Below are 23604 nucleotides of genomic sequence, written 5' to 3'. Positions count from 1 at the left end.
AAAGTCAACATTACTGAGATTTTCAATAATAATTCTACCATGGAGGTATACAAATAAATATATGTATACCTTTTCTCTGGCACTGAGCTAAAAATTAAAGAGAGATTAAAACAAAAATTAATAAATAGTCTTTTAGATAAATAAAACCCTGCTCAGCAACAACACCTGGCTCCTAGGTACTTATTCATGAGATGCCCAAATTGCATGGGAGAGGGGAGGGGGAAGGGAGGAGGGGGGAGGGGAAGAAGAGGGTGGGAAGTGGGAAGACATGCATTTGTGTTTGAGACAAAGAAGAACTAAATTCACAAGAAATGTATCAAGGAATTGATTGAGGTGATAACTAAAGGAAGTTAATTTGGAAGGTTTTGCTTTTGAGTGGCATTTGAGTGGCATTTGAGTGGCATTTTTTTGGTACAATGTAAGTGAGGACCACCAACAAGATACACATTTTATAAAGATCCAATGTAATTATTTTACAAATTCAACAAATACAAACATACATAAATGTATATGCAGTCACAAAATGTGTATGGTTTGCCTATCCTCAGCAGTGTAATGACACGAGTTAAGAAAGCCAACTGGAAGGACTCAAACCCAGTTAGCTACAAATATTTACAACAGTGGACAACTGAGGCTCCCGGTCTAAATCTAATCAGTCATGCTGTATGTGAAGCTTCTTGCCAGGCACACTCTCTCTCTCTCTCTATCCTTTCCAGGGGGAAAGAAAGAGAGAGAGAGAAGCATGTTTGCTCCTTACTGTGAACTCAAACATAACGATAAATACCCTTGGCCCCCATCTCTGTTTAAAAGGTGAAAAACACTAATGACCAGAGAAATAACTGGATAGCTCACTACCTTTTGTAGAAAACAATTTGAGCAGTTTTCAACTGAGTGTCCAAAAGTTATTCCCAATTGCATTGCTTCTGCTTCACTTTATCCATTGATTCCTCTAATAAGCTCCTTGTGATGTTTTCTTTTTACTTTATTGGCCATTATGAATACTTTCATTTTCTTTTGCAGTGCTCAAATTGAAAAGAGAACTACGTAAAAGGGTTGTATGGTGTTATTCAATGACATTGCCAAATGTCTTGAGAAACTACAGCACTGTCTATGCTACTACATGAAAAAATTGCAGAAGCAAAGGTAGTTCATACTTTTCCTAAGGTAGACTGTCAAGGGCAGATCAACCTAATGAAAAAATGACAAAGGTACATGTAAAGTAGAATTTAAGTGATGAGCACAATGCTTGGATGATGAATGAAATCAAGAAATGCTGTCACAGGTGAATAATTCTTGTATCAACCAATCTGGGAAACTTCCTCTCAGCAGTACTCCTGACACTTCTTAGGCAATTTCATTGGAGCTTCAAAAGCAACTCTCAGTCTGTTAAGCATTCCACAATACATGCACATGTATCACTGAGAGGTTCTTCATTTCTCAGTTTAGTTTAAAGGTAGGTTAGTTTCAACTTGATCTGGTTCTATTCCACTCCATTCTTTTCTCCTTCCTCAACAACTGAGGGGTCTTCTTCCATTGCTATTTCACCTTCACCACCATTGAGGGACTGTGAAAACAAAAACTCCTATTAGCAATTTGTATCAAGGCAACAGTTGTTTGACAAAAACTGTAAAGAAGAAAGCCCCTCCTTTCTAAGGGGAGCAGAGATAGTGCAGAGGTAACTTGGAGGAACAGGGATGATGCTGTGTTAAAGAGTGCTAACATCCCAGTGGGAAAACTAACATCCCTGTGGGAAAACTATTAGTGGCTCTTTTAAAAATACTGTATTCATATTTCTTACTTTCAAATAAATTTAATATATACAAGTTACTTGAAAATTTTGCAAATCACTTGGGTCTGGTTCATGATTGACCAACTTTTCTTGTGTTCTCCAAACATCACATGTAAGGTATTTCACCAGTAAATTAGTGGTCTATGCTTAAGTAGCACATTCACGAACATGTGAATCTGTGACTGGTGACAGTGACAGTTCAAATTATTGAATCGATCAATAAACAATTATTTGCAAAGGCCAAATGACTATTGTTGAATAATCCCTAATATAAAGTTGAGGAGATTGTTCAACAATAATCACTGAGCCAGAGGCAAATAATTGTTTTAGTACAATTGCCCAGGTGCTTTTAAATTCTGAAAATTTGTTTTTTGTTGATACCATTCTGTTCCAATTGTTTAGATTACTCATATTAGGATACAAGTAGGCAGTCAGTTTCCACTATAATTCAACAGGTTTATTCATTTCCAGTGGCAAAAACTTCATTGTATTCTTTTAAAGAGAGTTATATCAAACTGAGTGGCATCTTTTGTGTTCTTCTGAATTTTAGTTTGTTCTATTGCATTACCACTTTCAGCCTAATATTGACAAAATGCAAAGCAGCCATTTTTAAATTTAGCATCCCAACTATAACCACCTTGTATGGGGGGATTAGAATGAGATATGATGCATCCTTGACCAATCAGAGTGCAAGTATCTCTATAGTCACCAAAGCAAATATACCAATACTGTATAATAAATAAATAAATCACACACATTGTCATTCAAAGAAGCTATGTGTTGTCTTGCCTGTTACCTTGATAAGTTGTTCCTGCCGTTCATCAGCAGCAGCCTCCATTTTCTCAGCTTTTGCTTGTGCCACAGCTTGTGCTATAGCAGCTTCCTTCTCCACTCGAGCATCATTTAATGCCCGGGAAAACTGCATCAGAGAATTCATGCGAGCTTGTGCCAAGGCCTACAAAGATGTTGTTCACATTAACAATAACTAAACATAAAGTATATGAAACTATGAAAAAATAAATTTGTAGTTCTATTACATAGAAAAATGTGATGTCCAGATAATAAAATTATTTAGAACATATAATCTTTCTTTGGGTTTAAATTGAAATGAAATCCAAATTCTTCAATCAAATCTGCAACACGAATCATCACTCCACAACAGAGTTTTAAGACAGACATGATGAGCTACATATACACCAGCACATGCATCTATACACTGTGTGTAGAGCTCCACGCTTGCTAGCAAATGCACCTATACACTGTGCATACAGCCACATGTATGCCAGCACATGCACCTATACACTGTGCATACAGTGTACCTTATCATACCAAACTATTGCCACATGTTTGTTTTAGGATATTGGAGAGCACAAGTCATATCTTAATCCTTTGCAAAAACTGTTTCATTTAGAATCTCTTACAATCTGGAAATGTTATTTGAGATGTTCTTGAATTAGATAAAGTGATTTTATGACTAGTGCAATTATGTCAAAATTAACCAAACACAAAATACAGACAGCATATTGACAGTAACAGCAAAGCGTACTAAGATGTTTCAAGGATTTTATGTAGAGTAGTAGATTTAAAAGAAATCCTATTGTGCCAACCTCTTTCTTTTCTGCTTCTGCCTGAAGTTTGACCTGAGTGATGGCTGCATCCTTTGATGCTTCTGCTTGCAGCTTAGCATGTTCTATCATTCCCTTCAACTGCTGAGCTGTATTCAACAAAGAGTTCACCATCTACAAATCATACAATTAAAGTAATATTCAGTATGATGATAAAATGTCCTAATCTCTGCTTTGAAAACTTGCAGTTTTGATATCACAAAATGGAATGAAAGATCCTGCCTCAAAAAATTTCCAATTCTACAGCTTTTAATAACTAATATAAATACAGCATGAGACTGGAAATGCATTTCACTTTCATTTCATTCACAGTATACGTGGGGAATCTTCATTAGGTAGGTACAATATGTACTATACAAGTAGTTTTTATCAAATATTGTACCCATACTAATCATTGGAAGTATGATTATTTTAACATGTAAGTTAAATACTTAATAAAATATTTGAACAACACAATTAAAAATAGAAAAACCATCCCCACCTGTAAGGTAAGACAATTTTATAATTATAACAGCTACCTGGTTAAACATCATTAATTACATGTACATTCCAATGCATCTGTTTATTTACCTCTTCAATATGCCACCAATGTCTTCTCTGATCTACGACTGCATCTCCTGTTGGGAGAGGTGTAACAGGTAAAGTAACTGTGATGGTCTGTTGCCCTTCAGGTCTGACTGCTGCTGCCTGTGTCATAATTGGGGGACAAGGACTCATCATAGGTGTAAGAGGAGTGGCAGGAGTCTGAGGTGGCACTGCACTCGTTACACAGCTGCTGACTGTCACCAGACCACTAGATAAATCTAAAGAAAAAATGTGGCAAACCATTCACCTGTTAGTTAAAGGAAAAAAGAGTGATTCAACAATTACATTGGTAAGTCAGAGGCTACCTAAGTTAAATCTCTATTTCCACAATGTCTATCAGATCTTATTATAAATCTAAAACCATTTGATCACAAATGTTTCAGACTCATTGGCTTCTCCACTCACTTTCTATTACATGATAGATAGTGAAAATCATAAGCTTGCATGGTTCATTTTTAATAAAAAATAAATTTGCTTATCTGCTCTTGACTTCTAAGGATGATAGTTGTGAAAGAAATCTTGAATTCAAACATGCAATCTACCTGTTAAATAGAAACATTTAGTAACAAAGTGTAGGCCTGGTTATAAAGAATCCTCAACTATTTTCAGGATTTTCACTTGTTGGAATTTGCAGGATATATTGAACACGCATGCATTCCATGAAGTCTATCAAATCTGAAGACATTATGAACTTAACAATTAAAGACAAAACCTCGGTAGCATTCTTCTGCCAATACTAACTGTGCTGTCTGTTTATTACCTCCAGTGTCCATGACTGTTCCATCCTCATTAGTAGCAAAAGCACCAGATGCTGAGTCAACACTGAAACAAAAACACATTCATTCATTTATTAGCATGGACCTTTGTCAACTTAAGACAAGTCGATTTCATGTTTATAATAAAACATGTTGTAAATGTTTCACTTTCCTACCAAATTGCTACAGAACATATATTTGTTCATTCTGAAGATACAAATGTGAGCTACAAATTTTACACTCCTACACACAGCAGGTACATGTTAAATATACCAGTGTGTAAAGAATTCTTACCTAACAGACCGCATCATGAATCCATGGGCTATGGTAAAAGATATTGAAAAGAATGATGATTATAACAAAGAAGTACGAACTTAAACAATGAAACAATTGCTCTATAATAAAACTGCTAAGCTGATTGTCTCCAAAAACATTTCACAATCAAAATCTGTACACATACAGCTTATCCTTATATCTGTACACATTGTATTTTGAAATTGCTATGCTTAAAAAAAGAAATGTGTAAAAACAAGCAATAACATAGAATTATTTTTATCAGAGAAAAGAAGGCAACCATGCACTACTAAAGATTGCATTTCACATACAACTGTACAAAAGTGGTTTTAGAGCTTTAGCTTTGATTTGCATTAACCTGCAATCTTTAAAATTTTTTCCTGTGTTTACATGAATATGTGCATCTCTGTCATCAAATCTTTTAAATGTCCAGGTCTGAGAGCAAACACAAGTATAATTACATATGTTTAAAAACTTTATAATGCACAACTTAATTAATTACCATCTCGTCGAGAGTTCTCAGAACTGAGAGACAAACTCTTCTTTAGAATTGGTGATCCAGATTGTGATGACTCACGCTTGCGACGTTTATATGGAACAAACAGTCTTATTGGACCAGCCTAACAAAGATTAGAATGATATTTTTACCTTTCATTTTTGTACTGCACAAATAAAATCAATGTTTACATCTTGTAGAGTACAGTTTCTTGTTTCTCATTACAACAATTACTTTTGCAGATTGGAGAGTTGGTTTTGCATAGGAATGAAAAAGAGAGAACCCAGAGAAAAACTGTTAGAGAAAGGAAGAGAACCAACCACAAATGAAATCTAAAAGTGATAAAAGGTTTAGGAATGGACTCTGGAATACCACACTGATAGGTAAGAGTTCTTCTCCATTCCCATGGGTACCCAGTTCAAAACTGTTTTCTCAACTGCATAAACAGTGCACAGTAATCTTCTGGTAAACACACTTAGTGTACATGTACATTTTCAGATATTTGGGATAAACAGTGCTCATGCATATTGTATTATTCACACCTCCACTGCCTTAATGTCCTATTTCAGTCTACTTTTCCAATTTAAACAAACTGTAGCCACGATCCCTTTATCAATAATTCTTCCTCGCATCGTTAATTTATACATCTTACTTTGATACATAATAAATAATTACATGTATTTACGAGAATGATCTGTGCATTCAACATACCAGAGTGTCATCATCACAACAAGTTGCACAGGTGCAGGAAATGGCATGAGGAGTGAGAATTCCATCCTCAATCAAAGACTGGAGGGTTCGACCACCATAACGTATGCTGCGCTTCCAGTCCTTTGAAGATGCCCTTCCACAACGTGCTTCAAACTCTGATGGTGTCATCCATTGGTCTTGATACTGTCAGTAACAGAACACAGAGAAAAAAAAGACAATTTCCAACAGTTTCTTGAACCAAACATTTCCCTAAATCACTGTTACAACCCACTAGCTCATTTAAGCAGTCATTAAATTTGCTATAAGGACTCACTAAATTCATGTTTTTATTTTGGGCTTTAACACTCTTTCTTTCTTTTATTCTCTCCTCTTTGCATTTGTGTAATAAGCTGCACTTTTGCAAGCCTATGACGTACTAGCGAACCACGGTCACCCACATCAATATGACAGTAAAAGGAGACGTAAGTTGTTTGCAAGGGGGATGAACAAGCTGAAGAAGACAAATAGACCAAAATGAAAAAACAAAAACAAAAACAAAAGCATGCAAGGAAAACGTTTAAACTATAAAAACAATACAGACCAATAACAAGAAATTTGTGCCTGCGTATTTTACAGCCATGAAGCGATATTGCCGATTTGAAAGGTTCTGTAAACCATTACAATCTTCAATACGTAAGAACGGAAGCTCAAACATTTTACATCTTTATTGCACGAAATGTGTGAGATCAAAGATCCGAGTTCCTGCGAAGCAGAAAATCAGTCCAAAACGAGCGTGCTGCTCTAATTTTTACCTTAATGCACTTTCCACGACCTCCTGATCCAAGTTTTGTCTTAAATAACTCAGCCGTTTCGTTTCTACAGCGGACGATGAGTATCTCTGTACTCAACGCTGCATCCCACGCAGATTTCCCCTGGGTTTCGAACTTCTGACGCGCCAGAGGTGAACCATCGTCGGCGTGTTGATTCCCAGATATTTCATCTTGTTCTGCTTGTTGAATGGTTGTCACAGCTTGCGATTCTTGAAGATTTGGGCTGGATGATCGAGTGGAATGCGCCGGACTGTCTGCGATGACCTCCTGAATGGGCTGTAAAGAGGCTTGAGAAGCTTGAATGTGTGACACGGCCGGAGCAGGGGTAGCGAAACTGATACTAACATTGCCATCCCCGACTTTCACCACTTGCACTTCACACTGTGGATGCCCACCGACATTCGTATTCGAAGCCTCTTCGCCTGCATGGAAGACAGCAGTTGTGGTAGTTTCGTGTTCAGTCGGGATGTGCTCGGCGATGGCGATCTGTTCGCTTACTTCAGATAACGAAGGCACTACCGATAATCCTTCGCCTGTCCTCGGAACGCCAACGTTGTCGTCCATTGTTTCTCGTTAGTATAACGATTCAGATGACGTTTTTGACGCTGAAAAACTTCAGTAACCTCAAAAGTGTATTGAAATACCTCACCTACTTTTAATTTTCGTGAAAAGGCGGTAATTTAGGCTCTCTCAAGTGGAATTTAGCGGTATTTCGATCTCGTAGCAAACTTCGTTCCCTACGTGTCTGCTGGGGGTGTTTTGTATTCGTGGCCGACGAAAGGACAACTTGTTCCCAGTCTTCCCGTTAAATTTGCGAATAAAAAAAATCAAATTAATAAAGACAGATGAAACAATATTTATATTTCAGTGAATGGAATAAGAGAGGTGGTAAGTTTCTCAATACTTCAGTGACTTTCCAATGATGTTCTAAGCTTGCTGAAAAACCTTTTCCTAGCTCTCCCTGTTGATTAGCTTGCTAATATCGGTAATGTTTTATTTCGGAAGAACTTGATACAAGGCCGAGGAATAACACTATTCAGTGACTCCATAGAATGTAAATTGTTGAGGCTATACTTTATAGCTTTTATCTGGGTGCCTCCTAGTTTAGTTTCTAGTTCAACAACATCAATGATCGTCGAAAATCTCCCATTTTCTTGGTTGTCTGATGGGTCAGTTATTGAAGAAATGACTTTCAGCGGCGGCAGGCGTGGGGGGGAGGAAATAAATCGTTAACATTTTTTTTGAGAGACATGGATTCAAAAGGCATAAAAATTAATAACTTTCCAATAAGAAATTTTTTAAGAATTGGAAATGAGTTGTAACTTCACGATGAAATATAATTTGTCAACTCTTTTTTTTATTTTTTATGTGAGCTATTGCTAATTTTTGTATTTGTGAGCAAGAGAGCGAGATAAGGATTAGCCTTAGTGGTTGGGAAATAGTCCCCTTGGGTAAAAATATGGGTACGGTATTCTGCTCCAGCGGGGATACAGGCTTTGAGGGAACCGAGAACAGCGCCGCCTTTTTTGTAGCAGGAAAAGGAATTGAGGCGAGACGCAACTGACTTCATAATACCTTACTTTTTACGAGATACAATATCAACTTGTGACTTTGATGACGTTCGTCTGCACAGTAGACACAGCAATTGAGATACACACCAAAAATGTTATTTTCACGTGCAAATTTCATTCTAACGTCAGTTGGCTGCTTCAAGCAAGATTGAGAACTGTTTCATCTGCTACAAAGTTGCTGGCTTAGCTAAACGTGCATAGACTAAGTCACTGTAAACTGAGAAAAACTGTCATCATAGTATGGCCATATGGGAGATTTGAGTACGAATAAAATCACCAGTAAAATTAAATCCAACTTTCCGAAGTGTAGATTGAGACGCCTACTCATCAAGATCTGGGGTCGGCATCCGGATCGAGGGGTGCTGAAGTTGTATTGGTAAACCAAACAATTTGTGATTTCTCTTTTTAACAGCCGAGCAATAACAATACAAAGTGCTAACGACACGAGTGAACTTGAAAATTTTATTTCTCTAATTATCTATTTTGTGCCATAGCGGATATATATATAAACGTGAACATTTGCAATACTTACACGAATGATATGAGAGTGAAAATGATAAAGTAACTCGTCGTCAGACAAGTTTGTATCATCGAATTAGAAGTAAAGTCACTGGAGTTGACTATGGAAACTCTGGTTTTCGGTTTTTTGGTTAAATTGATTATGGTACCTGTTACAAGAATTCATCAATTTTTATCTGGTTGCACAAACACAACACGCGTGTAATCTACTCGGAGTTTATTTACACAGCAAATTGTGGCAAACACTCCAGTTGTAGGTCAAAATCTTCAAGCAATATAACCTGCCAAAAACAAAGTCTTTCGTTAAAACCTATAACCCATTCATTATATTACTGTATTGTCATATTACTTCGATAAAACTTAATTCCTCCAAATGATATGGGACGAAACCATTAAGTGATCTGATCAGGCTAAGGGCCTGGACACCAGTTTCCAATAGAGTTGTAGGTAAGGTCCTATAATTGCGTTTTACTGGTATCTAAGTGCTTGTTAGGTTGTTGGATTGTTATGAATTACCACGTTTTCACCTTTGTCACTAAATCAGTAGTAAACTGAAAATTTTAGCAAACCTTTTTTCTCCGCCATGCCCATCTGCATATGACCTTGCCCATATCCCATTTTCTCGGTAAGGTTACGAACTCTGTACAAAATTGAAATAAAAGTTTTCATAAATAGGTACTATAAAGGCTTTCTTGCTTACGAATGATACTATAACATAGATTTCAAAAAATTCATAACTAAGGAAGCACTCTTTCAATGATAAAAATTTCAAAAGCAACGTGCATACAACTGCCTTTAGAAACTCACGCTAAGGAATCTTTTTTCTTTTTTAACATTTTCCGCTCAGAGTTTCTCTCTTGGTGTGCAAACACATCCCTGCTCAAGGCCTAACTTTACCCTTTTACACCTAAAATCAGTATGCATTTCTCCATATTCTCTACACATTTATTCAAAAATAAAGAGCTTCTTTAGTTGGCCGGTGATCATTTTCTTTATTCTTGTGGCCTTCATGGGTGATTTAGGGGTAATACTGTAGGGAGAAACTAGATGCTGGTCACTCATAGGGATGAAAGGGTTAAGGGAGAATTGGTATTTGAGCTTGAATAGGAAGTCTTATTTACGATCTACACTTACTGTTTCTTCATCATGATGAACAGAACCAGCAACACGACACAGAAGACAGCCAGAGCGAAGATAAAGATTCCGTACATCAGGAACGCTTCCTGATTGGTCATTATCTCTGGCATAATAGTCTTAGGCTCGGACTCAGGCTCTCCGGTCGATTCTGGTTCAGCGTGGTGTCCCATGGCTGAAAAAGATAATAATTTGATTTATTTGAACAATGAATCATTGGAAAAGAATAAAATGTTTGATTTCCTTATGAGTTTTATAGCCTTTAATGCGGCACCTTTCTACTCTAAGCGATACGTTTATGATTTCTGGCCAGTTTTGTATCGATTTTCAATATTCGCCACATATGGAAAATGGAAAAAGAACGCTCGCGAGCAGGTTGTGCGTTTATATATCTTTATCGGGATCTCCGTCTTTTCGGTGAGCAGGGAATCGATTCATGTCAAGTTGTGTAAATACCACACTGAAGAAGCCTAATTTCAAAAGACGTCACTCCCCAAGCAAAGCTGTATCAGGAGAAATTTAGTAGCTTTAAAGTAAGAACTGAATCAGGATTATTTCGTCGGCTAAACAAGCCTATCGCCAGCTACAAAAAATCTAGCTAAATCCCAGGGTCGCTTCAACACTGAATAGCTTAGAGGGCGCTTTCTTTGTATTGCCACCGCAAAGACCTTGAAGCGCGACTGTCAATGCTCATGTCCAGGACTCTCCCAATGAAATATAGATATTCAAGTGATGAAGACCTGACGATATTTTGAACGTTTCCAAGGGTCTAATCACCGAACTGAGATATTTTTTTTCAAAGAATTGCCTCTGACGCAAAACATTGCAAAGAGAGGGTCACTGAAATGTCTGATATTTCCGCTGAAAGTAGAAAGCTGTTCAGTTGCTAATCCGCTCATTTCGAGAACTATTAGCTACTCTCATTAATACTTTTTAAACGAGAAGAAAAAAATTTAAAGCTGCATTCGGTATAGGTCAGTTTTAACCTTAAATTTGAAAATGAAAAGATATCTCTCGTCTACAAGTGCTGTACGAAAGTTTATCGATATTAAGAGCGATTCACTAAGGTATCTCCGATGAGAAACTTGAGAAAAACTTCATAAAACCGGTAATGCTGAGGATTAACAGTGTCGCAAGTAGAAAACAATTGATTGGGTAACAATATAGAGATTATTATGTTTTCATACTTTCAATAAAGATATCCATAATAAACTAGGTTAGGAATGTTTTAGATAAGGAAATATTCCTTTTTTTTTCCTTTTCGTAGTTCGGATCAAACAAACCGATTGTGAAGGTTCCTGTTCTCGGCATCAAGCGATATTGATCAAAGAAGAGCGATTCGTGCAAATAGAGCACATCACTAGCTTATTAAGTTCCCTGCATCATTGAAACTATCTTCTCACTCGTGAATATAATTATTTTTCCAGGCAAGCCTAATCGCTCAGAAATTGAGACGAAAACATTAATAAAGACATGGGATAGCTTTGCGATTATTATTTCCCTACTTTTCTTTACGACTGCAATGATCCGTTCGAGCGTTGTGGTGGACTATAAAAAGTTGTTATGACCGGCGTTTCCACCAGATGTTTACTTCTTTTTTTTCTGTTCGAGTTGTATGATGAGTCTACGGCGATGCTCTGCTATCTCTAGCAAGAATTCATTATCTTTTCTCAAGTATTGCCGTACAACTTTGAAACTTTTTTCCTTACCTGAGATTGTTAATATCAATTTTGTGCTGAACAACGCGGGAGTTATCTTCAAATGAAACTTGTTATGAAAAGACTTTGGGTATAGCAACAGTGTTTCGTTTCAGCCCACTAATCACAACTAGCATATTGGACCGACCACGTGATCTGTCACTCATCGCCTTCCACGAAAACCAATCGTATCTTTCATGTATAGGTGACATAAGGCTCTTATGAAATACTTACTCAGTCGAAAATAACCTTCTCTATCACCGGAAAAATTAGAGAGTGAAACTTGTATTAGCTTCCCCAGCAGATTTTCGCAGCTTTCTATTGAAAGACCATTACAAAGTAAACACTCGACGATGATGTCAGTTTTATTGTTTCGCAAACGCGTCAATTCACGCTCTACTTAACAGGCGGTAGCTTTTCAAGCTGTTCATCACACTTTGGGAAATGTTGTTTTGCTTTTGTTGCGTAGCCACAAAAGATTGTTTACAAACCCACTACGAGAAAGGATGTTTTTCTGAACAAAGTCAATAAACCATTGATTTAATGCAGAGTCTCTGACTTATTTTGGTTGAATGGGTCTCTTTGCAAGAATTGTCGCTGCTAAAAACAGGGTTACACTAGAACCTAAAACGATTGTAGGGAAGCGAATTTATCAACTTTATGTTTCTTCAATTCCCCAATTGGTTACGACAATAAACTTTTCGTGGTTCCTGGAGCGTGACTGCAACTTGGGTCAAAAACTGTCTCGTCATCATCAGCAACGCAATTACTGAGTGACTCAGCGATATAGAAAAGCTTAAAATGACGAACAATTATCTACGGTCGCTCAACAATGAAAATTATTTAGCCACAAGCATTTTCCAAAAATGGCTGAATGCTAAAAATTCCTGGCTTTTATAATTCATTTCTTTGCGAATTGTTTTCTTAATGAGTAATTTGATAGATATGTTGTTTTTCAATTTAAGTTTTGTTTCATCTGTCGAAACTCTTAGTGATGGTTGTTTTAGCGCTCGGCTTATACAATTCTTTGCCGGCACTATCAAGACGATTGTGGGAACAATGTCCGAACACCGTGGTGTGGGTCAACATGAAGAGATCACGAATTCGATTTTATGCTAAAGGTGGTGGAATCACTTTTAGTAAACGGAGCTGAGACAGATTGCAGTAATTTGTCCTTTTTTATAATTCACAAAGGAATGTTTAAGAGGTAGCTCAGTATATTAACATATGCAGCTCCGAATGCAAACGCTACGTAATATGTTTACATCTGTAGTCAACCCGAATGTTTAAAAAAAAAAACATGAAGTATCTAATTAGTCAGTCTCCATGGAATATAATCCTCACTCTCCTTCGTCGTTTCATCAATCAAAATTTTAGCGGCCTAACTTATTTTAAAAGTTACGACCTTTAAATGCGCGCTGAACTGGTTCGTAGTGGTGGTTAAGTTTGTAAGTTTGAAATAACAAATTTATCAGGCTGCTACGTCCACCTAATGTTATTCACATAAAATCATTGATAAAGAGAGATAGGATTCTAGAGATTCTCAGTTTAAAATATTCGATTTGTCATCGAGTGTTTCTTGGATGAGCTCTTCTGAGTATGATTAATTTTGATTGGTATCAGATTATTACCTATGTTGATAGTTTCCCGGTCCATTTTCAGAAAATGGCGTTAAGTCTCTTTCATGTCAGCCGTTAGATACAAGAGATCTCAATGACGGATGGCTTTCAGCGGGATTCTTACCTTTTTGTGAAAGCGCTTCAGAGTTTGTGGCTCCTTTGAAAATAACCTTCAGTTGTGACTCGATTGACTGAAAACCCGGCTGTCTTGTTATGACACGCTGGTGACGTTGCCGAATTGGTGTTCGTCCATATTGCGTTTTCACTTTTAATTCTTACTGTCAAACAGGAACGTCTATATTCGCGTATTCCGTGAATCTCTAATTTTAAAATTTAATGACATAATCATGATGTCTTAGGCTACCTAGAAACACAAATTTACACCTGAGTGTATTAGGAGGTGGTGATCACCCCTTATATGAGTGAAGGAGACTGTAAAAACGGATATCATGACGCTTGTATATCTTGGTCGTACAGAAAGGAGCTATAAAATTGTAAATCATGTGAAATAGTCACAGGGAACACGATTATCCACTTGTAAATAAAATTACCCACAAAAACGCTTAAGTTCTCCTGGCCTCCTTCCAATCTTTGTTTTTCATCATGACAGGACGGAAAAACGCGTGGACTGTAAGTACCTCCCGTTGTCCCATACAAAGCCTTAGAAAACTTTTCTAAGGCTTTGTATGGAACAACGGGAGGTACTTACAGTGCATGCATTATCCGTCCTGTCATGATCTGTTCCAAAATTTCACTCACAAGCGAATGTGAAAAATAATTGTCACGTTGCCAAACATTTAGTTTCGGATCAGTGTTTATTCTTGGAAACTGAAGATGTGTACCGTAACCACAGCGGAAGAATACAAATGATTCCCGCTCTACCTTGCGGAAGACTTAAAGATTATTGATAATCTTTAGATTCCTCTGACCCATTGAGGAAATGTTGCAATCAATTTATCACTTTTAAATAAGTTATTCGACGGTTCCTGTGGGACCATGCTCCCTCGTCGAGCGGATTTGGTCATGATTATTTTTTTGTTTATCCATTGTAGAGCACTTCGATCGAGTTGCGTAGAAATCACAACAGCCAATCGGAAGAAATGAAAATACCACAAGTAGCCTAGGAAAACTCGAGTAAAAATAAATAAATCGCCTGAACTGCGGAAGAATGCGAATGAACCGTGAGTTACGATTAGTTTCAGTTTTGACTCGATCGGTTGAAAAAGAAGCGCGATTTTCTACATTTGACATTCAGCTGAAAATTGCTCTGTGTAGAAGGGGTCATATCTTAAAGTAAACAACTGGTGGGTAAAAGATGACTTTTAATTGAACAGGCCATGTGCAGAGCCTTCAAAGAACGATACAAGATACAATAAAATGGCTTTAAAATGTGTAAAAGTGATTAGCAATCGCAAAAATGATTGAAAAAGCTTAGAAGTTTACGATGTTTATCTGTTTACAATAATCACGATTAACTGAAAGTGTGATTATCCCGATATGATGACTTGCTCCTGCTATGGGGACTTTTAAAGGCAGCAAAATTTACAGAATTTACATTGTCCTAAGGGTGATCATTATCCATGAGTATAATGTAAGTCATTGGTGATCACATGCTATGCAGCAAGAGGCCATCTTTATACAGAGCCTTCTCGGACATCCTGAAAGGTAAGATTTAAAACTAATGAATCCCATGCTAACAGTGTTAATATTTAATCATATACAAATTTAAGCCACAAAAAGGAATGCATTGGCGGACCCAAAGCCTCCTCCCCCCATAAAAGAAGGAAAGAAATACAACGGACAAAAAAGCAAATCGGCAAATGCTGACAAAATTTTAAAAAATATACCAATGAACGATTATATACATGATCGGTCAAGTGTTATCATTGAAACGACAATTTCACTGATTGAAGTCATTGTAAATTACAATAAATGAAATACGTCTACCGAAAGAATAGCATTGTGTTGATACAATCGAAAATCAGAGATGATTCACAGAAAGGGAAATACTCAGTCAAAGGTATCGAAAATCTTCACCTACTAACCTCTGGCTAACCATTATAACCTTTCATGTCCATCGATCCAGCTGCATTAGCCAGTTTTTTCACCCTAAAAGTTAATCGAAACGAAAATATGTTTCACATTAATTCTCCGCTCTCTTCAACATAAAAAGCGTCCCACTACCTTCACTAAAATAACGCTTTTTTTTTTTTGAGAGAAAAGAGTCATCAGAGTCCCTTGGCTCTGATGACTCTTTTCTGATGACTCTTTTTCTTTCCTTTTCCGCTCAGGTTGTCTGTCTGTCACCACTACCGACACTGAAAAGGCCTACCCAGGACTACTCTCACCCGGACGATTAGACTCCACGATCAAGTGGATTCAAACCGTTACCTGGAAGTGGTTAAGAACTGAACAATTGCCAGTCTTTCTCATTCTAAATCATAAACCCAAATGTGTCTAATCTCAGACTACCACTGCAGATTTTTTTCATGTTTAGCCCTTAAATGTTTTACAGAGGTGTAACGCTGTCAGAAAATGATCCCAGCGATTCGCGATGGCTATCTCTTCAGTTTTTTTAAAATTTACCCAATGGTAGATCTCGCTATCGTGATTTCTCATCAACCCCTTATTGTTTAAGAAACAAGAACAAATTTAAATAATAAGTAGGAGAATGAAAATAGAACTAACTTATTTTTCAATTTGATGTAGAGAACCAGCAGCAAAATACAGAAGACTACCAGACAGAAGATAAAAATCCCGTACATAAGGAACGCTTCCTGATTGGTCATTATCTCCGGGAACAGAGTTTTTGGCTCGGCTGTACTCTCCGGCTCAGGCTCGGCTGTTAAGTTGTAATTTTCAGGTTCTGGGGCCATGATTGACGCTCTCTGAAATGCGATCGTGAAGGGATAGATATAGAAAGTAGATAAATTTTACGAGAACATCTGTTTGACTCTCTCTTGGAGGAGTAAAAATAAAACCAATTTGATTACAAAAGTCCGCGTTTATGATTTATAATTAAGATCAAAAGTTGTCTTTTTTGTCTAACATCATTTTTTCTGTCTCTTTTTCTGCCAAAAAGGAAAAAGTTGGCATAAAAAAAGGAAACAAACTGAGGAGAAACCCAACTTATTTCACGGTAAATTTACCTCAGTCCAATCCCTCTGAAGCTCGCTCTCTAAATAAGAACAAATCTACCGAAGAACTTAAGTTTCACAATCAAGACTAACAAGAAATTCGATCTAAATGGACGAAACACTAATGACACGAGTAAGTGTGTTCGAGCAAGGATAGCGCCCAGGAAGTATGACGGAGACAATGAGACTGAGGAAAATATAAACTAACAGTTTCAGTTGTGGGTAACAAAGAATATTTCAATATTAGACAGACTTCTCCTTAGTGACTTTTGTGTATCCCCGAGGGAATGTAGACCAGATTGATTTCTCTAAGAATTGTTTCCATCCATTACCACTCTGAAAACCGTTCTTATTCACCAGACCATTCATAAAATTTTTGTGATTAAAAACTTGCTTGCACAGTTTTAATGCTGGTGGCGCCGTGTTTATTAACTTCTGCTGTAATGATTGTTTCTTGTCTAAACGCCACCTGTCTTTAACGTCAACTATATTCATAGTCACACCAAATAATTACCATATTGTGCTTAACATTAAAGGCGAAAACATAACAAAAGAGTAAAAAAGTATTTGTCATCCTCGGCACTTCCAATATACCCATACCTATGTAGAAATTTTATATATTACATTTCGTTAGCCAACTTTAACAGCTCACAGAAACGTCGTTGGATAACTATGTGTCATGAATAACCTAATAATGGTCGATTTTCTCTCTCCTTCAGTGCCAGAAGACTTAAGAGTTTATAAAAGTATATAAAAAAATACCCTTTTGGCAAAAAATGAATAAATAAAGGACAAAGTAAAATAAATCAATGAATTATGGAAAAAACTGGTTTAAGAGTGGCAATATTCGATTTCCCGTGTGAAAGCTGAAAATTTCACACCAGCTTTTCGATCGAATTTCAAAGTTGCAGAAAACATATTGTCAAACCAGAAGTAAGTCAATGCAAATACTTTACTCTCCTGACTGTCAACAGAAGTTATTTTCAGCATGGAGCGTGTTTCTGAACTGTCAGAAGACTTTCACTTTCACCGGTGTCAGTTTCTTTTATATTTATTTGGCTCTTTCCCGATAATTCTCACATGAGGTGAATTGTCAAAATTTACAGTTTCATAGATCTAGGAAATCTTACCCCGATGGGAAAAAATTTCTCGCCCCAGAAATTTCTACCGTTGCATTTTTTAATTTAAGTTTTCAAAAAACATTTTTGAATGATGGAAAAGTTAGCTAGTTTTTCTATATCATAGATGGTTCTTAAAAGTTAATGTATTTGCATGTGAAGAATATTATGGCAAAGATAAGAAGAATATCATTAAGAGGGCTGTTATGAATTCAGCTGTCTCCTCGCGTTGTTCCTGATATTAGACTGCAGGTGATGTATTCATTTGGCTTCAAGGCTAGCCGCTATTTTTTGTGGTTCAACTTATTTTTACGATTTTCTCGTTGTTGCTTTTAACAGATATATTTACGTGCATCGCCGGGGAATTTTGACAGGACGCTGGAACATTAGTAACATACAACCTTTCTTTCTCAAAACGAAACTTACTGTGGCAAACGCCTGTTCGTTTCCCAGAAAGGAATTAGCACACTCAGTAAAGTAACGTTTGAAGTATAACTGAAATAAATTGTTTACTACCTTTTGCTCTCGAGTCGTGGATGCGAGGATACGAAATATAGGTTCTTGTTGTTGGCGTGATCTCCGTGATTAACGAACCACGATTGCAAATCAATAAAAACAAAACAATATGACAACCCACATTGATAAGGGACAAAACATTCTGTTTACATGACAGACTCAACATCACGCTAACGCGCAGCTTGACACTAAGCAGGCAGGATGAATCAGCGAAAAGCATACATAAACAGAATCACTGTTATGCTCTTTCATATGAGAGGGAGATTATGAAGCCAAAATCGTTTGGATGCTTCAATAACAATGGGAAATATGAAATTGTGCGAGAAGATCGGACAGATGATCAAGTAAGATCAACCTTAATTTTCCGCGAAATTTCGCCGTAGATTACTCAAATTCCCCGATTAAAAACCGTTTCTTCCTTAAAAATCTGGAAGAATCGACATTCTTTGACTTCCTTTGAAAGGAGATCAAATTGATAAGGCTCGTGATGTTCCGCTCCAGCTAATTAAATCAATCGCCCGGATGTGAAAAGCTTTTCGCTAAGACAACGCTTTCATTCTTCTACTCGAGGCTAGTATTATATCTGGAAAACACAAAATAAACCAAGAAACAAAAAATTGCCCCTAAAAATCACGCAAATAAATTCACTTTTAAACAAGATGAAAAAATGAAGCTTATTCTATCAAAAGATCGCAGTAGATTATCATTAGCCCCTAGCCAATGTGGGTTGAGCTGTCAATACTAGCTATGTCTCAAAAGCCAATTGCAAAATCGACATTAGCAGATGAGATTTATCTTTCTAGTCACCTACGTAAATAAAAATCAAAACATTTATGCGCTATTCATTAAGTCAAAGACACTTTGATATAAAGAAACACTATCTTTGCCTAAATTATCTAAGCGAAGACGCGTATGTACGAATGCCTTCATACAGATTATAATATTGAATTTGCGCCAAGCTTTTCGAAGGTATGAACCAGAATTTGCTTAAAGAAAACGGAAGTTTCGTGGCTGCATGAGGGAAAATTGTTTCTCACAACAAACTGTTTCGTTACGAAGAGACCATCTAACTAAGTTAACGTATTAAAGATCTACAAGCACCAAAATCATTGTCTCTCATGACTTACCGATGAGGACGTTAAACTAGACACAAATGTGATGTGGAAATCTCCTTCTAATATGAATTAATCTCTGTCTAGATCTCAGATTTTCGCAGAGGCCGCTCAAGCAATGGAATACTTGCTTGGTCTTAAGCCACCGAACGTTTTCCGTTACCTAGTAAGAGCAAAAGTCGACGGGAAATAACTGAATATTTTGAAACGTCCGACAGAGCTCAGAGGTTTCCGTGACATTCAGTGAACCCGCTGCAGCTTGTTATTTGAAGAACTTGGTAATAAAGTACTCAGTTCAATACTTCCGCGTTCTCATTGGTCGAATGCTTTATGAGCACTAATTGATATCCTTACAACCACTCCTGATAAAAGCAAACACTTAGAAATTACAAATCAAGCCAAAATATTTATAAACAATGAAAATCCAGACAAAGAAATGAAAAAAATACGTTACATGTTATTTCAAACATTACGAGATCTTATTCGATATCATATAAACTCATCCAATTTAAAAATAAATAAATAATAAACGAGAAATAAAAAAAGGAAGGAAAAGTAAACGGGAATCGTGAAACTTGGCGTTAATTCCATGAAGCTTCAAATCTCATGGATGATATCAGAGAAATTGGCCCTTTTTTGCAACAAGGGACTACTTTAATTAACCCCTTACAACCTAACATCAGTATGCATATTCTCCATACTGTTCTCTATACACTTCGTAAGGTGATTAGAAGGAGAATATGTTTTATAGTCAAGAACTTCTTGGGTAGGTGATCATTTCTTTTATTCTCATGACCTAAATTAAATGCGTGATTCGTGGATGATGGTGTAAGGGGAAATTAGATGCTTGTCGTTCTAAGGTGTCCGAGGGTTAAGAAAATGAATTTGTGGTGACTTGTTCGATCTTTTGATTGAAAGTTACAGATACTCGCTCAGCTCCCGGTGTGTCTTCCGGAGTATCTTAACGTGGGTAGCTCTCGATGAAATCAACAGAAACCTCCTAAAACATACTTTTGCTTTTGTGCAAGTGCAAGAGCAATATAGCCAGAAAAGTCGGAAAAAGACTGTAAGTAATTCCATACTTTGACTTTTTCCCTTTAACTACAACAAAAAACCCCGTCCCTTCTATTCTTTTCCACATATGTTGTGGCATAAGTTCATCTTTGAAGTTACAGAATAATTTTTTTTTCGTTGTAATAGCTTAACTACAAAGTTAAATGCCGACTGCTCAGATGCAAACCGCACACAATGTAAAGAACATCATTTGGGTAGTATACAGATATACTTGATTATGAAATCACCTTAGAAACAAGGCGTAAGAAAACATTGTAGGACTTACAGCTCTACAGATTCCGAGTGGGCTTGTATTAACTTTACACAAAGTATGCTAATTTGGTAATAACAATAGTTTAAGTTTACAGCACAGGTGTAAACATCAATTCAATATTGTTAGTTTCGACAAAAAAGTTGCCCATTATGGTGAACATACCCTCAGTATATGGTGATACAGCCCAAAATACAAGAAAATAATTGTTATGCAAAGATGCTAGCAAACACGTACACATGAAAATCATGTACATATTTGTTCTCTGTAGCCACAGTTAGGAATTATTTAAACTGTTGTTTCGTATTTTTAGCCGCTTCTTGGCCGAGAATTCCGAAACCTATCACGGCGCTCAAATTTGACTCGATTTGTTTACGGTTGTTTTTGTTAAATATGGTCGAGGAACTTCTAAAGAAGCATAAATCTACCCGCAAGCATGATCGCATGTTAAACTCTCACCTAAGTTCCTTTTTGTTAATACCGACTTAAATGCGATTAATCTCGAGCGGCCACGACACAGGCTTATATATCACTCCACTGAAAATTTCTCTGAGGCTGTAAATCACTTCCTAATGGCCTTCATCGCAAGGGAAATAAGGGAGATGTAGAATTCACGTTGAGTCTTGAAGAAATAAATGGCAACATCAACTTTTTATCAATAGAAGAGCATTACAAATCATTTGATATCGAGGTTTAAGACAACGGAAATATTTTCATAAGGAATGAGAAACCAAAACTTACTATACAAGCTATCAATGTACCTGCTCCTTTTTTCTCCAAGGGCCCCTTTTTCCTTTGCTTCAGATGTATCCTTGATCAGTTGCCTGTACACTACGAGGCGAATTATAATAACCTGGGTAAATCAACTTGAAAACAAAAAAATTCCTTTGTTAAGTGGATTCAGCGCAGCATTAATTGTTTTAAGTGATGACGTTAACGCCCAATTGACACAAATACAATGGCCTGTCACAGAAGGTCAATATTCTGAAGGCCTCTTCAAAGAGAAAAACAATTCAGAGCAGTAACAATGAAGAATGAATTTTTTTTGTTGACAATCAGTTATTTCTCACGGTGCTCCCAACAGCCGCTATAAATATACAGTATACAGTTAATTCAATATGCAAGTCTGGACAAGATCTGATCAGACTTGCAGATACAGGATTGCATTTTGAATCAGTTTAGGTGATGCATGGAACTTGAACTGAATTCATACAAAGCGAAACGTCATGGGAGCAGCATTGTATTGGTCGCAATGATTACATTCAAACCACTTCGCTGCTTTGCTCTTGATCACGTGCTCAGTACAACGCACGATCGTTAACATACCAAATTCATTGCAAACAAGCTCAGAATTCTAAAAAATATCGCTTTTCTGCGTTTAAAGGTGCAATCTTGTTAATCTCCGCAACCCTAAAACAATCTTGTTTTGTTTCGTTTTCTTTTATCTTATCACCAGTAGATACCAACCCTAAAAAATTGTCATTTCAGTGTTTCATTCTATCTTTAAAAGATAGCTGAAAATGGTTACACATCAATTCTTCAATGGATCATAGCTTCCATATCTTTACGTTTGTTTGATTGAAAGTGGTATCGAGAAGACTCAAAATAAATTTATCAGCAAGTTGTGATCATTTTGTAACTTATAAGGTTACCACAGAGACTCTAGACCATTGAAAAAACCCCCCTTAATTTTAGCTGCACCTTAAAAAAACGAATTTGGTAACCGCAATTCTTCAATACTGAATTAATTTCAGTATGTCAAGATAAATAAATTTGCCAATTTGTTTTTTTTTTCAGATATGCTCTGACAGTTTAGAGCCACCTTAATTTTTTTTATAATTGAACAAAATCGTCAAAACCATAAACCATTTGACTCCCCTTAAATGAGTTTTGAGTTCTAACTCCTTTGTAATGTAGGTCCGACAAGAAGGAAGCAAAATTCTATGGCTGCTCAACCAGCCATAGTGAATACCAGAAAGATTGGCTCCGAAAGGTATCATGCTCCTTTTAATCCTCGCAGTGAAAAAGAAATAAGGGCAATCAAAATGGCTTCTTGCCGAACAATAATCCTTGTAGTATTATCAGTGGAGACGTTATGAGTCCTGAAGAGGGCAGAAGGGAATTGCATAACAAATACTAATTATCGTTACCGGTTGTTCGAAGTCCGATTAGCGCTAACCCAGTGTTAAATTTAATCCGGTTTTCTTAATTCCTTCGTTCAAAAGCCTTTTTCGGATACTTTCCGTAATTATTTTTAAGGCATCCAATTATCAAATTGCAGACAAAAGGAATTGTACTAAATTTTCTTTGAAAACTTTCACATCTGAAATAATGCATATTTTCCTCTAACACTGGTTTATCTCAACCCAGCTTTGAACAACCCGGCCCAACTGATTACTTTAAATCTTTTTTTTCAGTAGACTCAAGATAAAGTCAACCGGAGTGAGCTGGGGAAGAGAAATCATCATCATACTTTTCACGATTAGAGACGAAGCTTCATGATAACGGTGAACTTTCCTCCTGTTTGCGGTGACATTTGTCGAAGAAGTCGGTTATAAATAAAACAAAGAAGATGGTAAATTTTGAGCTCGGTGAAGAAATTGAGAAAGATGCTTTTTGTCCTTCACAAGCGCGGGACAAAGAAAAAATTCAGTCCCCGCTCCGATGCCACAAAGACCATGTTGATGGCGAGAAGGCTATTACTGAGCTCACGTATGACACGCGTCCTCCAGAGTCCCTGCTAGGTATCGTATCTTTATCCCACACTCATGACAAGACAGAAAGCATCTTTCG

General features: G+C 36.9%; 1 protein-coding gene and 2 long non-coding RNA genes across 9 annotated transcripts; all 3 read right to left on the bottom strand.

Moving 5' to 3' along the window:
• Positions 1-447: 447 nt before the first annotated feature.
• LOC113676411 (deformed epidermal autoregulatory factor 1 homolog) lies at positions 448-8423 on the bottom strand. 2 transcript variants are annotated; one of them, XM_089196837.1, is made up of 9 exons: positions 7047-8423; positions 6256-6438; positions 5551-5668; positions 5049-5076; positions 4760-4821; positions 3985-4217; positions 3397-3528; positions 2579-2744; positions 448-1564 (listed from the first exon to the last, which is right to left on the bottom strand). In XM_089196837.1, exons 1-9 carry the CDS (start codon positions 7626-7628, stop codon positions 1548-1550), a joined length of 1521 nt encoding a protein of 506 aa, XP_089052963.1. In that variant the 5' UTR covers positions 7629-8423; the 3' UTR covers positions 448-1547. The 2 variants fall into 2 exon arrangements, with proteins under 2 accessions (XP_089052963.1, XP_027048865.1); XM_027193064.2 differs by having other exon boundaries at positions 2586-2744.
• A 660-nt stretch (positions 8424-9083) lies between these two features.
• On the bottom strand, positions 9084-14204 carry LOC149050091 (uncharacterized). Its single transcript, XR_016183779.1, has 4 exons — positions 14156-14204; positions 10289-10463; positions 9724-9794; positions 9084-9435 (listed from the first exon to the last, which is right to left on the bottom strand). It is a non-coding gene; the product is annotated as an uncharacterized LOC149050091 (long non-coding RNA).
• A 705-nt stretch (positions 14205-14909) lies between these two features.
• LOC149050090 (uncharacterized) lies at positions 14910-21754 on the bottom strand. Of its 6 annotated transcripts, XR_016183780.1 has the most exons (5): positions 21573-21691; positions 19503-19849; positions 16293-16492; positions 15650-15713; positions 14910-15262 (listed from the first exon to the last, which is right to left on the bottom strand). It is a non-coding gene; the product is annotated as an uncharacterized LOC149050090 (long non-coding RNA). The 6 variants fall into 6 exon arrangements; XR_016183781.1 differs by lacking the exon at positions 19503-19849 and having other exon boundaries at positions 21573-21754; XR_016183783.1 differs by lacking the exon at positions 19503-19849 and having other exon boundaries at positions 21553-21753.
• Between the last annotated feature and the right edge of the window lie 1850 nt (positions 21755-23604).

Source organism: Pocillopora damicornis, chromosome 2, assembly GCF_964200805.1.
Source record: "Pocillopora damicornis chromosome 2, jaPocDami1.2, whole genome shotgun sequence".
Taxonomy (NCBI): domain Eukaryota; kingdom Metazoa; phylum Cnidaria; class Anthozoa; order Scleractinia; family Pocilloporidae; genus Pocillopora; species Pocillopora damicornis.
This window is presented reverse-complemented; position numbering and strand designations above follow the sequence as displayed.

What these genes read in the sequence shown, in the direction of transcription:
- LOC113676411 (XM_027193064.2), bottom strand. Translation starts at nt 7,628, where the DNA reads ATGGACGACAACGTTGGCGTTCCGAGGACAGGCGAAGGATTATCGGTA. An exon ending in GTTGTGATGATGACACTCTG is followed by an intron (nt 5,669 to 6,255) that starts GTATGTTGAATG and finishes AATCTTTGTTAG; the next exon opens with GCTGGTCCAATAAGACTGTT. An exon ending in ATTGGTGGCATATTGAAGAG is followed by an intron (nt 3,529 to 3,984) that starts GTAAATAAACAG and finishes TATGATTTGTAG; the next exon opens with ATGGTGAACTCTTTGTTGAA.